The 16,224-nt window shown below is 40.1% G+C and overlaps 1 protein-coding gene across 7 annotated transcripts in view; it reads left to right on the forward strand.

Moving 5' to 3' along the window:
* Nucleotides 1-16,224, forward strand: part of PTPN4 (protein tyrosine phosphatase, non-receptor type 4 (megakaryocyte)) — a 213,048-nt gene that overhangs the window by 68,795 nt on the left and 128,029 nt on the right. For all 7 annotated transcript variants that reach the window (XM_014547921.1, XM_005876489.2, XM_014547925.1 and 4 more), the window contains 4 exons: nt 5,048-5,092; nt 5,350-5,402; nt 9,483-9,603; nt 13,535-13,622. In XM_014547921.1, coding sequence (XP_014403407.1) covers nt 5,048-5,092; nt 5,350-5,402; nt 9,483-9,603; nt 13,535-13,622 — 307 coding nt within the window. The remainder of the gene's footprint in view (nt 1-5,047; nt 5,093-5,349; nt 5,403-9,482; nt 9,604-13,534; nt 13,623-16,224) is intronic.

Raw genomic sequence — 16,224 nt, forward strand, 5'->3', positions numbered from 1 at the left:
CATTTCCGGTCAGCCCACATGCTTGGGTTGCAGACTCGATCCTTGGTAAAGGGGTGTGTAGGAGGCAGCCAATCAATGTTCCACTCTCACATTGATGTTTCTCCCTTTCTTTCCCTTCCTCTCTCTCTAAAAAATCAATTTAAAAAATCTTTAAGTAACCTGAAGGATAACCATGTGTGTTGCTTGAAAGATAATTAGTAACTCACTAGTAGCCCTGCGCATGAATTCGTACGCCAGTAGCTCTCTGAGGGGCCTGGCCGCTCCGTGCCCGCTGCCCAGAGGCCCATCTGCAGCTGGGCGCAGAATGCTTGCCTTGTCACCGGGGCGATGATGCAAGCATTCCACCAGGCCGCTCATGCTGCCCACTCTCAGCGGCCGCCCCCCCAGGACTGGGGGACTCCAGCGGGGCTGAGGACTGTGCGCTGCCATCTTGTGGCTATGGGTGCCGCCATCTTTGTGATGGAGTGACGGTTAATTTCCATATTGCCCTTTATTAGATAGGGTTAGCAAAATAAGATAGAATAAATATTAACATATTATACCTTCCATAAAAGATATAAGAATATAGGTCAGTGACTATATTCACAATTATTCTAAAAGTTAGGTGCCAAATTTAAAATCTGTACCTAAAGTTACCTGTAGATATTAATGTATTGGTTATCCTTTAGAATACTAAGGTGAAGTAGAACAACAAAAGAATATATTAAAGACATTTCCCTGCCAATCCTCAGGTGTTTCTGAAGTAGAGTTTTCAGTAGATAAAGTAAGAAAAATTAGATTCACATCCTTTAGAGTCCTTTTCTATGTGTTTGTTGATGGGGGAGTGGGGACAGTAGGTTACCTTTTTTATAACAGGAGAATTCAAGAATATAGGCTCTGGATTAGGTAGTTCAAACTAATAGTATCCAAGTTAATTTATCTTGAAAAGCAAAATTGTGTTATATGAATACCCTTTAGTTTAATACTGTTGCTCTTAGATTTTGTTGTTGTTGTTAATTAAAATAACAAGATTTTTAGTATAGTAAAACCTATTCTTGGATGAACTTCAAGGAAGCTACACTGAATTAATGAAAATTGTGATTTGTAAAGTATTTTTAAATGCATTTTATTGTTCCCTGGTACATATAACTTGAAATCAAGTAGCAAAGTATTCTATAATACAGGGTGTGCCCAAATAATGTATACACACTTTAACAGCTGGTAGCTCAGTTGATGTTTCTTTCTGTGGAAGCAAGTTCCTCCTTGATCCTTCTTGAGGAGCACAGTTCCTTGGACACAAGGTATTAAACGGAGAAGACAAGACACATGGTAGGCATATAGGAGAGACTTTATTGTAGACCCAAGTAGCCATTGCTAACAAGGAGCCATCAGACAAAACAGTTCTTCAAAGTAGCCAAAGCAGCCATGCACCAGCTGGTCAGTAACACATCTTTATGCGAACTCAGACAAAAGAGGCTTCTTGCCAAATAGTGACATTAATATTTGGGTTATAGAAAAGTATGCCTGCGCAGTGTGTACAGTAAAACTGCTGTGTCATTGCCTTTGCACAAGTGTATGGCAAATTGGCCTTGAACATCCGGTGTACTCTGGTTAGGGTTCCCACACTTTCTCTTCAGATTTAACCCATTGAAATTAATAATTATTCAAAATATGTATGCATTTTTCAGAACATCCTGTATGTTTTAGTAATCAGATTTTTAAATGTGTAATAAATATTTGTAATTAAAAGATCAATACATTTAAATTGGATTTCTAATATATTTAATGTTTATTGAGTTTGTTAGCATAAGTAATTAAAATATTGTCAATTATAGCTATATTCATAATTTACTCAAAAAACTGTCTTTGACTTTCTTAACAAAACTTGAATGTGTTGATTTTTATATAGCTTTTTTGAAGATATAATCAAGGAATAAATGTGTCTCACTGATAATTAAATCAAAACATATTCCTGAAGTAGAAGAAAGTAAAATCAAATTTTATAGTAATCGAGGAAGTATTTACTCAGTCCATCAGTCTAGAAAATTATCTTTGTTTTCACTAGAAATAATACATTATTTCAAAAATCCTTTATAATGGATTTGTAATGTTCTAACTGGCACTATTTGGTAATTGGGGTAAGTGGCTAGTTTTTACTTTATTACCGTAGTGTACATTGTGCATCAGTGAATCTCTACACTGATTACAAATTAGAATCACTTAGGGTAGCTCTTGCTTTGGCCACACCCCCTGGGTACTCTGATTTAATAGGTCTCAGATGGGACCTGTGCATAAGCATTACAAGCTTCCCAGGTGACTCAAATATTCCCCTAGGTTTAAGAAATACTCCTTTAAAACTTTAGTGCTTAGGTAGCTTTAATGCGATGGTCCGGATTAGTAATAAGACACCCTTGGGGCCACAGTTGCTAATTGTAAGGACTACTACAGTGATGGCGAACCTTTTGAGCTCGGTGTGTCAGCATTTTGAAAAACCCTAACTTAACTCTGGTGCCGTGTCACATATAGAAATTTTTTGATATTTGCAACCATAGTAAAACAAAGACTTATATTTCTGATATTTATTTTATATATTTAAATGCCATTTAACAAAGAAAAATCAACCAAAAAAATGAGTTTGTGTGTCACCTCTGACACGCGTGTCATAGGTTCGCCATCACTGGACTAGTATAAGCCCCACAAAACAGGAAATGAGCTATACCTCCTTACCTTGGGATTCCATTTTAGGTTAGTGGTAAAAAAAAAAAAAAGAATGGACTTACAGAGCTTCCAAATGAAACATAATTTACTTTTGCTGGCATCATTGGAATTGGAGTTTTCCCAGGAGTTGAGAGAATACAAATGACATCACTTTTCATACCTTTTTAGAGCATGATAAGTGTTTAATTCATGGTATTCATTATTGTCTGCATTAGAAAAGTTTCGTTATTTTTGCAGCTTGTAAAGGTGATTATCTATACTTACCTCAGTCATTATTAACCTGTTTTAAAGGTCTTGATTGTCTTTTAAAATTAGGCTTGTATTTTCTGTTTAGGGCCCCTGAGGTACATATACTAGGCTGTGATTCTACTTTCTTTTTACAAATAGAGAAACAAGACCCAGCCAAATTTTAAGTAACTTGCCAAAGATTATAGGCTGGCTTACTTTAGGACTTATAGTTTTGATTTAGCTTATTCTGGTTTCCATTCTGTCAGTCTTTAATGATTAGTATGTAAATAAAATTCAGCAAGCACATAGGTATTATTTGTGTAGTATTCAGAATATTATGTCAAGGATATACATGACCTTTCAATCCTAACTATAAGATTGTTTCCACCAGGAACCTTTAACTTTTTTTTTTTTATCCTCATCTAAGGATGTTTCCCATTGAATTTTTAGAAAATGTGGAAGGGGGTCATGAGAGGGAGGGAAAAAAAAGGAGAGGGAGGAAAGCATCGATTGGTTACCTCCCGCTCTTGCCCCAATTAGGTGATCAAACCTGCAACTGAGGTATTGTCCTCGACCAAGAATTGAACCAAGGGTTGACATTCTAACCACTGAGCAACCAGCCAGACCAGGGACCTTTAACTTTTAATTATGAAACTAAGATGGCTGGATAAAAATATGTTGTCTTAGATTGAGTAAGCAATAATATTTGTAATATTATGTATTAAGCCTCAGAGAATTTATTAATATTCTAGAGGCCCGGTGCATGAAATTGGTGCATGGAGGGTGGTCCCTCAGCCTGGCCTTCACCCTCTCCAATCTGGGACGCTTTGGGGGATGTCCACCTGTTGGTTTAAGCCCGATCCCTGTGGGCCTAAACCAACAGTGGACATTCCTCTCACAATCTGGGACTGCTGGCTCCTAACCACTCACCTGCCTGATTGCCCACTAACTGCTCCCCTGCTGGCCTGATTGACACCTAACTGCTCCCCTGCCTGCCTGATCACCCCCAACTGCCCTGCCCTGCCAGCCCGATCATCCCCAACTGCCCTCGCCTGTCGGCCATCTTGTGGCGGCCATCTTGTGATGACATTGCACGTGACGCTACGTAGGCTTTTATTATATAGGATGAAGCCAAGATATTTGTATCAGCTCTTTTAAAAAAAAATTACAATCAATACCTAATTTTCTGAAACCTTAATTACATTCTTTGGTAATTTGAATGGTCGTGGAACTCTTTAATGACTTTAATCAAACAAAATTTTTAATGATTTTTAACTCTTGGAGTATGTATCCTCTTTTTAGTGCGGTGAAGTAAAAGTCTGTAAATTCCTTATTTAAACATTTAAAGCCACAAATTTTGGTCTTCTACCAATATTATACAGCACAGGTGGTTTTGCCCAAGCATTGATACATCTGTGCGGGAATGACTTCACCCACTAGCAGGGACAGGACAGTGCCATCTTGTAAGCAACCCTAGTATTCTTGTTATAGGATACTTATTTATTTATTTTTTTTAAGGAAATTGGGTACTTGGCAATTCTAATATTAGATCAGTTGTAGGTAAAGGAACTTATGTGGGTTTTTTGTTTTTATTTAATCAAAGAGAGGTTTCTTAACTCATATGAAGAGGGAAAGGTGCTTTTCTGCAGTCAGTAGCTTCTTGCTGCCATAAGATAATCAGCACACAGGCCTGTTCTTGAAGTTGGCTTCCTATCTCAGCAGAAAGAATGATTTTCTTCTACTGGTCTCTAGTGCATTGTTACTGTCAGCTCTCCTATGTCTGCTGTGCTTCCCAGCATACTTTCTGCATACACCAATCCTTAGAGTATTTCTCTCTAATCTTCTCCCTAGGTCATGTAACTCTTAACAAGCGTTAGGAGTTTTATAATGGATCTAGTGGAAACAATACAGTTGCAGTACAAAAATTTCATTTATCAAACAATTTTAAAACTTGGATTCATGAATTTATGAAAGCTTATTTTTAAAATATCTTGTGTTAATATGTACATTATTGAAGTAAATACTTAAATATTTAAATTTTTATTTGTTAATATAAGTATATAGTTTTTAATATCTAAATGCTATAATTCCAATAAATGCTAACTATCTTTTTTTTTTTAAGGTACCAGTATTTTTTGCAAATTAAACAAGACATTCTTACTGGAAGGTGGGCTATTATACATTTTTAGTAATAAGTTTAAGAATACTCTTAGTTCTATATTAAGAAATTCAAGACCTTTGCAAAATATTGAAAAAAGGTTACATATAACATTAATTCCTTTCATCAAATAAGTTCATTACTTAATAGTTAAAATATAAGTCAACATGGAAATTTCAAGTGTAACTAGTATATTATAAATTATCGTGCTTTTGAAATCATTGTGTGTAACTTTGGGCTATGTATTTTCTGTTTTGTTTTATTAGATTGCCCTGTCCTTATAATACTGCTGCCCTTTTGGCTTCATTTGCTGTTCAGTGTAAGTATCAGCCCAGGATTTTATTTTTTATTGATTTTTCGAGATGGAGGAAGGGGGAGAGAGAGAGATACATTGATCAGTTGCCTCCCATACTCACCCCAATTGGGGATGGAACTCATAACCCAGGCATGTGCCCATACTGGGAATCAAACTCGTGACCTTCAGGTGCTCTGTACAAAGCTCCGACCAACTTAGCCACACCAGCCAGGGCCGGCAAATAACATATAATTACACTAGAGGCCTGGTGCACGAATTCGTGCACTGGTGGGGTCCAATCGGCCCACCCCAATGGGGGCCGATCGGGGATGGGGCCAGCCAGGGCAAGGGGCCTCAATTGTTCCAGTCATTCCGGTCATCTGCTATTTGGTCGCTGGACTTTTATTTTATAGGATTAGCTTAGCCATAACAAAATATCATAAATTTGTGTGGCTTTAACAACAGAAATGTATTTCTCTCACAGTTCTGGAAGCTAGAATTTGGGGTCAGGGTACTAGCATAGCATCGTCCCATACACCAGAAAGCGGTGGATCGATTGCCAGTCAGGGCACATGCCCAGGTTGCAGATTCAATACCCAGTCCAGTGAGTGCAGGAAACAACAGAATAATGTTTCTTTCTCTCTCTCCCTTCTTCTCTCTGAGATCTATTAAAGTGAATGATAAAAAATGTTCTGTAAGTATGGTTTTAACAGGAAGGACATTAGTGATCTATGAAGTGAAAAACTCGTTATAACACATATATACAGCATGACCCCATTTTTCAAAAAAATATTTATTGATTTCAGAGGAAGGGAGAGAGAGATAGAAACATCAGTGATGAGAGTCATTGATCAGCTGCCTCCTGCACGCCCCCTACTGGGGATCTAGCCCGAAACCTGACTAGGAATCAGATCGTGACCTCCTGATTCATGGGTCGATGCTCAACCACTGAGCCCCACCAGCCGGGTCCCATTTTTATCAATACCAGGCACATGAGGTACATTGGCAAGATCTCACTCCTAGACGAAAGTCTGAAATTGCCCAAACTCCTTTGCAACTAGGTTTCTGGATATGAATTCATTTCTGCCGATTGGATGCACTTGCACAATATTTTGAAGGCAGAAGTAGGGCAGAGGCATCTTCCTGCAGTTTGGGCTGTTTGCTGCTGGTGATCATGTTTGCAGAGATGTGGAGGTTTTCTGCAGCAGAATCCAGGCTGTGCACAGGCAGTTGTGACAGAGGCAGTGTCCATTGACCTGTTTTGTGGGAGCTGGGGGGCACTTGCGGGGCTGGGGGGCACTTGCGGGGGCAGCAGTTTCCTGATACTCGGGTCACAGCTGCTCCAGAGTGTCCTAGTATTCAGTTGTGTCAGAGGGGGCAGCTCCTCCCTCTGAGCAGGGAATCTTTCCTGGGGGCCCAGCCTAATACCCACTCCTCCAGTTTTCTGATGATTTCCCAAGCACCAATTCACTGTGCTAAATTCTTTCCTGCCTAAAATAGCAAAGATCTAAAAACATTTTGGATCCTCTACTTCCAACGAAAACAATGCTGCACAGGGTCACGTATGAGAAGTGGGTGAGGTGTTGCAGAAGGCTCCCTTCTTTGAGACTCAGCTTCTTCTGTAGAACGGAGACCAAAGATTATCTGTTCATATTTACTGAAGACTGTGGCAGCTGTGTTTCCCGAAAATGGCAACAGCATTTCCCATTTCTCCTGTGGCCTTGCCACTTTCTGCTATGTCCTCTCTCTTGAAGCAGGGCTGACATCTGACGTGCTGGTAGCCAGTACAGTGATTCCCCACAGAATTCCAAGGCCAAGGCTGAAAAGGCATTGGGGCTGCAGCCCTGCCCACTCTGCCAGGGTTTCCAGCTCGGGCCCCGCCCACACCGCTCAGGGCTCTGGCTGGCACTGAGCATTGCCCTCCTGGCTCTCTTCCCCTCCGGTTGGCAGCCAAGCGCCTCACTGCACACCATGACCCACCTGCTGGTGCTGCTCGGCCCAGCAGGCGGGGTAAGAGCCCACGTTGGGCCTTGCGCCTCCTGGTTCCTATGTGCCGCCGCCCCGTCGCCCCTATTCCTGCCGCTGCCCAGACCAGGGCCAGACGCCTGGGTGCTGTGCTCGCCCTGCGGGGACTTCTGTGGTCACCAGGAAAGCCTCCCCACCCCATCCCTGATTCCGGCACCCTAATCCCAGGTCCACTTCCACCAAAGGAGAACTTTGCCCGTGAGGCTGCCTGAGACTGAGCACCTCCAAGGTCCCTGGACTCCATATTTCTGCCAGCCAAGGCAGTTGGCCGGCTGGCCCTGCCCTGATCAGGGTATTGGGGGCGATCTGGCCCAGATCAGGCTGGTTGGCTGCCACAGTGCGTATCATAGCCACTGGATGTTCTGGTTGTCCTGGTCATGCCGCTGTAATGGTCGCTGGGTTTTTATATATATAGACTAGTGGCCCAATGCACAAAATTCATGCACGGGAGGGGGGTTCCCTCAGCCCAGCCTGCATCCTCTTCTATCGGGGACCCCTTGGGGGATGTCCGACCCCCGATTTAGGCCTGATCCCTGTGGGGCCTAAACCGGCAGTCGGACATCCCTCTCGCAATCTGGGACTGCTGGATCCTAACCGCTCACTTGCCTGACCATCCCTAACTGCCTCTGCCTGCCTGCCTGATTGCCCCTAACTGCCTCTGCCTGCTTGCCTGATATCCTCTAACTGCCCTCCCCTGCCAACCTGATCTCGCCCCCAACTGCCCTCCACTACTGGCCTGATCTCGCCCCTAACTGCCTCTGCCTGCTTGCCTGATATCCTCTAACTGCCCTCCCCTGCCAACCTGATCTCGCCCCCAACTGCCCTCCACTACTGGCCTGATCTCGCCCCTAACTGCCTCTGCCTGCCTGATCATCCGCAACGGCCCTCCCCTGCCGGCCTGATCTTGCCCCCAACTGTCCTACCCTGCCGGCCTGATCACCCCTAACGGCCTCTGCCTCAGCCACCACCACCATGGCTTTGTCTGGAAGGAAGTCGGACGTCTGGAAGATGTCCGGTTGACATGGTCTAATTACAATATTACCCTTTTAGTGGTATAGATAGATTATATAGGATAGGATTGCTTAAATGGGGGGGGGGGAGCCTTTTTCATTAGGAGGAGATGCTCTTGGCAGACAAAAATACATAATCCCTATATCTGGACTGATAGCGAGCCATATGCATTATACTGCCAAACTGGTCATTAAAAAATTGAACTGTTTTCTTACCTTACACCAAACAGCTGTTGCCCTTAAAACCCCTCCTTAGCCCCCACCTTAGGTTCTGCCTTCAAAGTTCACCCAGATTAGGTTCTGATTGGTCAGTTTCTATGCCAGTCAGCATCAAAAGCTCCGCCTCCTAGGCAGCCATTGGCTCCTCACACTTTACCCAGATTTGGTTCTGATTGGTCAGTTTCTATGACAATTAGCATCTCCGGGCCTATCAACAGACCTGAGCAGAGAGGCGGGGCTGATCTGCAGAGGCCCAAGAGAAAGAGAGGCGTGGATGCTGGCCAAGCTCGGAGTGAAAGAGAGGCAACTGCTGATCAACAACTGCCACAGAGACTACGGATCAATCCCTGCTTTTCTCTCCAGTCCTCTCTTCGGGACTGATCCACAGCCCCCTTGGCAGTCAGTGCTGTGTCGGGGTGCCTACAGCGGCGGCAGTCAGTGCTGGGTCCCCATGGCAACCCAGCACTGACTTCTGGTCGGTCAAGCCTTTGATCATTTTGGATGTTATGGGTCCTGGGTTTTCATATATTAAGATGGTCTGTATTAATAGTACATTGCATTTAATGTATAAGTTCTTTAGACATAAGTTGCTGTGCAGAAGAAAGTGACTGCAGAGGAAATGTAATGACACTTCCAGTTAGTTAGCAATTACTTCAATTCCAGAAAAAATTCTCAAGGTGTTTTAAATCTAGAAGAATGTTATATGCGTTGTTATAACTTGTTTAAATGGTAACAGTAGAAATATAAATATTTTACTTCCAGAAATATAATGTAGTTCATGACTGCTGATTTGGCTATAAACATTAAAAAATGTGTTTATTAAAGTGAATATTTTTCTTTCATTTATTAGCTGAATTTGGAGACTACAACCAGTCAGAAAACTTGCCAGGCTACCTCTCAGATTATTCTTTCATTCCTAATCAACCTCAAGAGTTTGAAAAAGAAATTGCAAAATTACATCAGCAACATACGTAAGGATTTATTTATTTTTCTGCTTATTTGGTAAACTTTTTTGGCGGGTTAATCTTCACCCGAGGATATTTTTAGAAAGAGTGGAAGGAAGAGGGAGACAGAGAGAGAAACATCGATGTGAGAGAGAGAGACATCGATTGCTTGCATACCACACAAGCCCTGACGGGGTCAGGGTTTGAGCCTTTGACTGAAATTGAATCTGAGACCCAGTGCTCTAACCACTGAGCAACCAGCTAAGGTGGTAAATTTCTTAATGGCATCTTTTTTAGAGAAATGTTTTAAACTTTTTTAATATAATTGTTATATTTATTTAATGTAGAACAGTTACTATTATATAAAATAGTATAATTGTTATAAAGAAATATAGCTGATCTGTTTAAAAGAAAAACCATTGCTTATTTCATATGAGACTTGTTTTCATTTTTACTAAGAACTATAAAGGTATATGTAAACAGAAATTTATTTGCTATTATATAAAACTAGCGGCCCGGTGCACAAAAATTTGTGCTCTCAGGGGCGTCCCTCTGCCCAGCCTGTGCCTTCTCACAGTCTGGGACCCCTCGGGGAATGTCCACCTGCTGGCTTAGGCCTGCTTCCCGGGGGATCGGACTAAGTTGGCAGTCAGACATTCCTCTGGCAGCCCGGGAGCCCTCAGGGGATGTCCACTTGCCAGCAGGGAGCAGGCCTAAGCTGCAGTCGGACATCCTTAGCGCTGCTGAGGAAGCAGGAGAGGCTCCGGCCACCACCACTGTGCTGGCAGCCATCAGCCTGGCTTGTGGCTGAGCAGAGCTCCCCCTGTGGGAGTGCACTGACCACCAGGGGGCAGCTCCTGCATTGAGCATCTGCCCCCTGGTGGTCAGTGTGTGTCATGGTGCCCAGTCATTCCCAGTCATTCTTCTGTTAGGGTCAATTTGCATATTACCCTTTTATTATATAGAATTGCTAGTTTTCATTATATAAACTTTTTTTTACCTTCACCTGAGGATATTTTTTCCAGTGCTGTTCAGAGATAGTGGAAAGGAGGGAGGGAGGAAAAAATACATTGATTTGAGACACGTCAACTGGTTGCATGCACCCTGACAGGGAGTGGAGAGCGAACCCACAATCCAGGCACATGCCCTTGACCAGGAATCGAACCTGCGACCCTTCAGTGTGCAGGGCCTCGCACTAAGCACTAACCACTAACCACACCAGATAGGCTATAATCTTTTCATTAAATAAAGTTTTATATTTTATATAAATATATTAAGGTGAATTTTATTATATAAAGTTGCCAGGAATTTTAGAATATTAATCATATGTTCACAGTCTACTTACCAATTCTTTTTCCGTTTTTAGCTGTGTGAAGGGACTTTTTTTTTTTTTAGTAATAATGAGCCAAGAGGAGAAAAGGAACTTTATATAGTACTTAATTTATAAAAAAAATAGCACTTTAAATATAGTAGTAATTTTTCACTCATTACAGTATTCAACTTTGATATTTTATGTCTAATATTCTGTTACATAATCTTTTTCAAGAAGAGAGCTATTGTTTTGAATAGAAGGTAATATTGTTTATTGGGTCAGAGATCAGCTTTGCTTTAACATACCATTCAAATTACTCATGTAGAAGTTAAGGTGGTGTTGCATATTGGCTGAGTGTGTGAACTCAAGCCAGAATGTCTGGATTGGAATTCTGGTAAGGTTCCATACTATCATGTAACCTTGGCCAGATGGTTCTATGTCTCTGTTTCCTCATATGTAAATTGGGAATAATAAAAGTTACCTACCTCTGAAGTTATTGTAGGGATTAAGTAAGTTTATACATAAAGTATTCAAGACAGCGCCTAACACATAGTAAGCACTGAAGAAATATTAGTTATTATTATATTTATTATTTTTTCTCACTAATAATAATAGTAATTATTATTATCATTTTATTTAATTGATTTTTAGAGAGAGAGAGGGAGACAGAGAGAGAGAGAGAAACATTGATGTGAGAGAGAAATGTCGATTGGTTGCCTCTCATACATGCCCCAACTGGAGATCAAACTCACAACCTAGGTATGTGCCCTGACTGGGATGATGTGCAAGACCTTTCAGTGTATAGAATGATGCTCCAACCAACTTAGTCACACCAGTCAGAGTTAGCTCTGACTATTAAAGAAACTTTTATTTGGGAATGGCCTTATTTATTTAATACACATTGGCAAACTATAGCCCACTGCCTATTTTTTATGTCCCATGGGATAAGAATGGTTTGTATGGTTTAAATGGTTGGGAAAAAAATTTTTAAATAATAACATTTTGTGGCACATGACATATTGAGAAATCCTAATTTGTGTCCATAAATGAGCACTTCCTGGAACACAGATTCCCTTATTTGTCTACATGTTGTCTGTGGTTGCTTTCACATAACAGCAGTGTTTAGTAGTTGCAACAGAGACCATATGGCCTGAAAGCTAGCTCTTTCCAGTAAAAGTTTGCTGACCCTAATCTAAAATAAGACTCCTGAATGAGAATATTAAGATTGGCCTAATGTGGTAAGGGAGCTATTTTGGTCTAAAAGTAAATGCCATTTATAATGAAAGTTCTATACATAGCATATCCAAATCAAGGATTTGAAGATAAACCCAATTTATAAAAAATTTACCAATAATGAAAAGTCTCCTGCAAGGAAAAAGATTATAAATTTAACAAGGTATTAATTATATATTTCTATTTGGTTTAAAGAAATGATTCTTCAACTCTTTAAACAAAGAAAAAAAATAGAATCATCTAGTTTAACTGGGGATGGTGTGGGAAAGATAGAATATTTAGCTTAATTGAATTGTAGACAGATCTGAAATATATCTGCTTTTTTTGAGGAATCTCATTTTTATCATAAATTGGCAGGCTGTTGGTCCTTTTTTAGTATCAGTAGTGAATGAGAGGCTTATATCTTTGTTTTTGTAATTTGCTGCTCTTGCTCTGCTGTAGTCTGATAACAACAGATAACTAAGGTTGTTAGAACAGTATATATAATATAGAGGTAAGTCAGTTTTTAAAGGCATTTTAAATTATAGTTCTAAAACTTGTGTTTATAAGAATCACAGGGGATGTTTACTATCTGTTGTGAAAGACTAATTTTTCTCTACTCTGTCATGGAACAATACTTCTAAAATCTTCTATAATAATAAAAGCATAATATGCTAATTAGACCGACGTTCTTCCAGGCGACCTTCCGGATGAAGCTAGGGCTGCCCGGGTCCTGGGTGCCTGCTGGCGGTTAGAGAGAAGCCCAGGTCCCGGGTGCCAGAGGGAAGCTGGTGCCGGTGCCGGCAGCCGGGGGGGGGGGGGGGGGGGCCTACTCTTGCATGAATTTCGTGCATTGGGCCTTTAGTATATAATAAAAATGAATTAATAGAAAAGTAAAATGGAGAAATAAAGACAAAAAATTACAAGCCATTTTTTGTTAGATTCAACAGACATGAAATTACTCCACCAAAATTCTGTAAAACTCTGATTCTCTCAGTTTCCATATTTGTTATGAATCAATGCCTGTCTGTGCACCATTCTCTGAGAAACACTGCCCAAGAGTTTGTCTCAGAATCTATGTGTTTCAGAAGCAGTCTGTGTAATTTAAATGCAGATGTATACAAACACACTAAGTTATGTCTGGGAATGAGTGACTTTCTAACAGCCATAGGAGCAGCTGTGAACTTTTAAAACTTAATGAATTCTTATATTTTTCAAAAATAAGAAAATATTGTACAAAATAATAATTTATGTTACTGAAAGTGTACCCTCCAGATAAGTTAGATGTTACTGTACATAACTAAGAGGAGCAGTCATGCATGGTGTTTTGTAAAAGATTTAATTAGGATGCTGAAAAATGTCCAGATAAATAGTCTTTTCAATTTGGCCATATTTGTGATTGATTTAATTTTTAACCTAATGATGTCTTTACAGAGGCTTATCTCCTGCAGAAGCAGAATTTAATTACCTGAACACAGCACGTACCTTAGAACTCTATGGAGTTGAATTCCACTATGCAAGGGTAAGTGAAGAAATCTTACTTTGATATTGATGAGTTAGGCTCTATTGACATAGTAATGCCTAATAGCATTAGGTAACAAATGTAGTAACTAGTAAGTGCTGCCAGTATAGTTACACTGAAAATTTCCTTTAAGTGTAAGTATTTTCACACTCCCTTAAGATTCAATACCTAATGAAAATGGTTGAAGTAGATTTTTGATGTTATTTTTCTTCAAGGAAGTGATTTATGTAATCATGATAATTTCTGCAGAGCATAGGAGACGGTACCTTTAGAATTTTTATTTTAAAAATAAAGATTAAGTTATAGGAAAAGTAATTTTTTATATATTTAACATTTTTGATAAGCATTATCATAAAAGATGCTTTCACCACACTTATTTTACTTTCATCATTTAGCGATGTTAAACATTTTTATTTCTAAAGCACAAATGAAGCATATTAATATATTTTGGCTGTCCCCTTCCCCCCAAATCCCTTCATTAACTGGCTGGTGTTGCTCAGTTGGTTGAGCGGTTGCCAGTTCGATTCCCAGTCAGGGCACATGCCTGGATTGTGGGCTCCATCCCCGTAGGGGGCATGCAGGAGGCAGCCAATGGATGTTTCTCTCTCCCTCTCCTCTTCGCTCTAAAAAAATCAATTAAAAAATCTTTTTTAAAAAGGTGGAATTATGATCACTAGCTTCCCCACAGCACTCTTTTTTTTTAATTGAGTCAAACGTGGCTGCTTCCAAAAGACTATATCCTCCTGCCATAAGGATATTTGTGAGTGGCTATTCTTAGTACACCTGGATTCCTTCTCATATTTTATCAAGAGTTTATATTTCTGTAGAAGTAACTGGAGTACAGCTATTATCTGTAACCAGTGAAAAGTGGGAATATATAGGTAATCATCGGTTATGTTGGTGATAGGTTTTACATTCTCTTGGGACAAATTGCTGAGCCTAGTAAGAATAGCAGCCTGAAAGGGAGATAAGTTTTGTTTAGTTATTTTGAATTTATTTTAATTTATAGATATACACAGACAAACAATGGTTTGAGAATTCAAAGTTCTACTTCATATAATGGTTTTATTGTTTAGGGCCTCACCTGGTTATGTTCTGAGAGGAGCACTAAGTCTTATATTTCACAAAGCTTATGTCAGTCTCTCCTTTACAAATACAATGAGCCTAGCCGTCATGGCTCAGTGATTGAGCGTTGACCTATGAACCAGGAGGTCACAGTTCAATTCCTGGTCAGGGCACATGCCTGGATTGTGGGCTTGACCCCCATTGGGGGTCATACAAGAGGCAGCTGATTCTCTAATCATTGATGTTCCTCTCTCTCTCTCTCTCTCTCTCTCTCTCTTTCTTTCTCTCCCTCCCTCTCCCCCCATTACTCCCTGATACCAATTTTAAAAAATATTTTTTTAAAAACAGAATAATTTGCTTTCCTAATGTTACTATATCTGATCATTCTTAGTGTTTGTGACTTGGAAATCTGTGTAACGCCATTTAAAATGTGTAAGTCTCTGTCATAGACAGCAAGAGCACTGCTCAGCTCTGGTGCTCTGAGTTGCTCTGAATCCATATATTCTTCTAAATTCTTCCCCACTATGCCAGGGCAGGTTCCTTCTCGAACCCTGCCCACTGTACAAACTATTGGGAACTTGAGTCCAGGTTCCTCTTTTATCTTCCATCCACTAGATGCAGTTGTTGGGTCTGACCACCTCTGCCTAGTGCTGGACCTCCTTGGACATCAGGTCTTAGAGAAGCCATGAGAGGTTGTGGGTGTGTAAGAATGAGTTTTTATTGCAGAAGCCAGTGGCCATAAGCCATTAGACAAGACAGTCCATCATAACAGTATCTCAATCAGGCAGACGTACATGGGTGGTGAATAGATACCTTTTCCACATAGTCGCACCTCTAATAGTCTCTGTACCCACAGTCATTATCTGAGCAGTTGCACACTGGCCACTAGACCAGTGATGGCGAACCTTTTGAGCTCGGTGTGTCAAAATTTTGAAAAACCCTAACTTAACTCTGGTGCCGTGTCACATATAGAAATATTCATAATTTTTTTTTTGATATTTGCAACCATAGTAAAAAAAAAAGATTATATTTTTGATATTTATTTTATATATTTAAATGCCATTTAACGAAGAAAAATCAACCAAAAAATATGTATAAAATGAACAAAAACAGAAAAACAATGTACATTTAGGAAAAAATAATAATAAAAACAATGATAATCAAATGGTATGAAAACTAGAAATTAGTGACTTTTTTGGTGCTGAAGTTTGTCTGCTAGTTCTTCAATTGCAGGTTCATACTTGGTGAACTTCAAGGCCAAACACGCGCCAGTAACTTCATCTGTTAGCCAGTTTCTTTTGTTCGTTTTAATATTATTTAATGCTGAGAACAAAATCTCACAAAAATATGTTGATGAAAAAATTGTTAGCAAAGCCATCACTAGATTTTTTATGTCGCTAAAAGTGTCAGGTACTCTGTTACAAGCATTCAAAATTTCTTGTTCATAGTTGCACTCTTCTTCATTATTCAAATGATTTCGTTCCAGATTTTCAAGTTTCGACCTTAAGTCGACAAACACATGAGTCCAAATGCTACC

Source organism: Myotis brandtii, unplaced genomic scaffold, assembly GCF_000412655.1.
Source record: "Myotis brandtii unplaced genomic scaffold, ASM41265v1 scaffold488, whole genome shotgun sequence".
Lineage (NCBI taxonomy): Eukaryota > Metazoa > Chordata > Mammalia > Chiroptera > Vespertilionidae > Myotis > Myotis brandtii.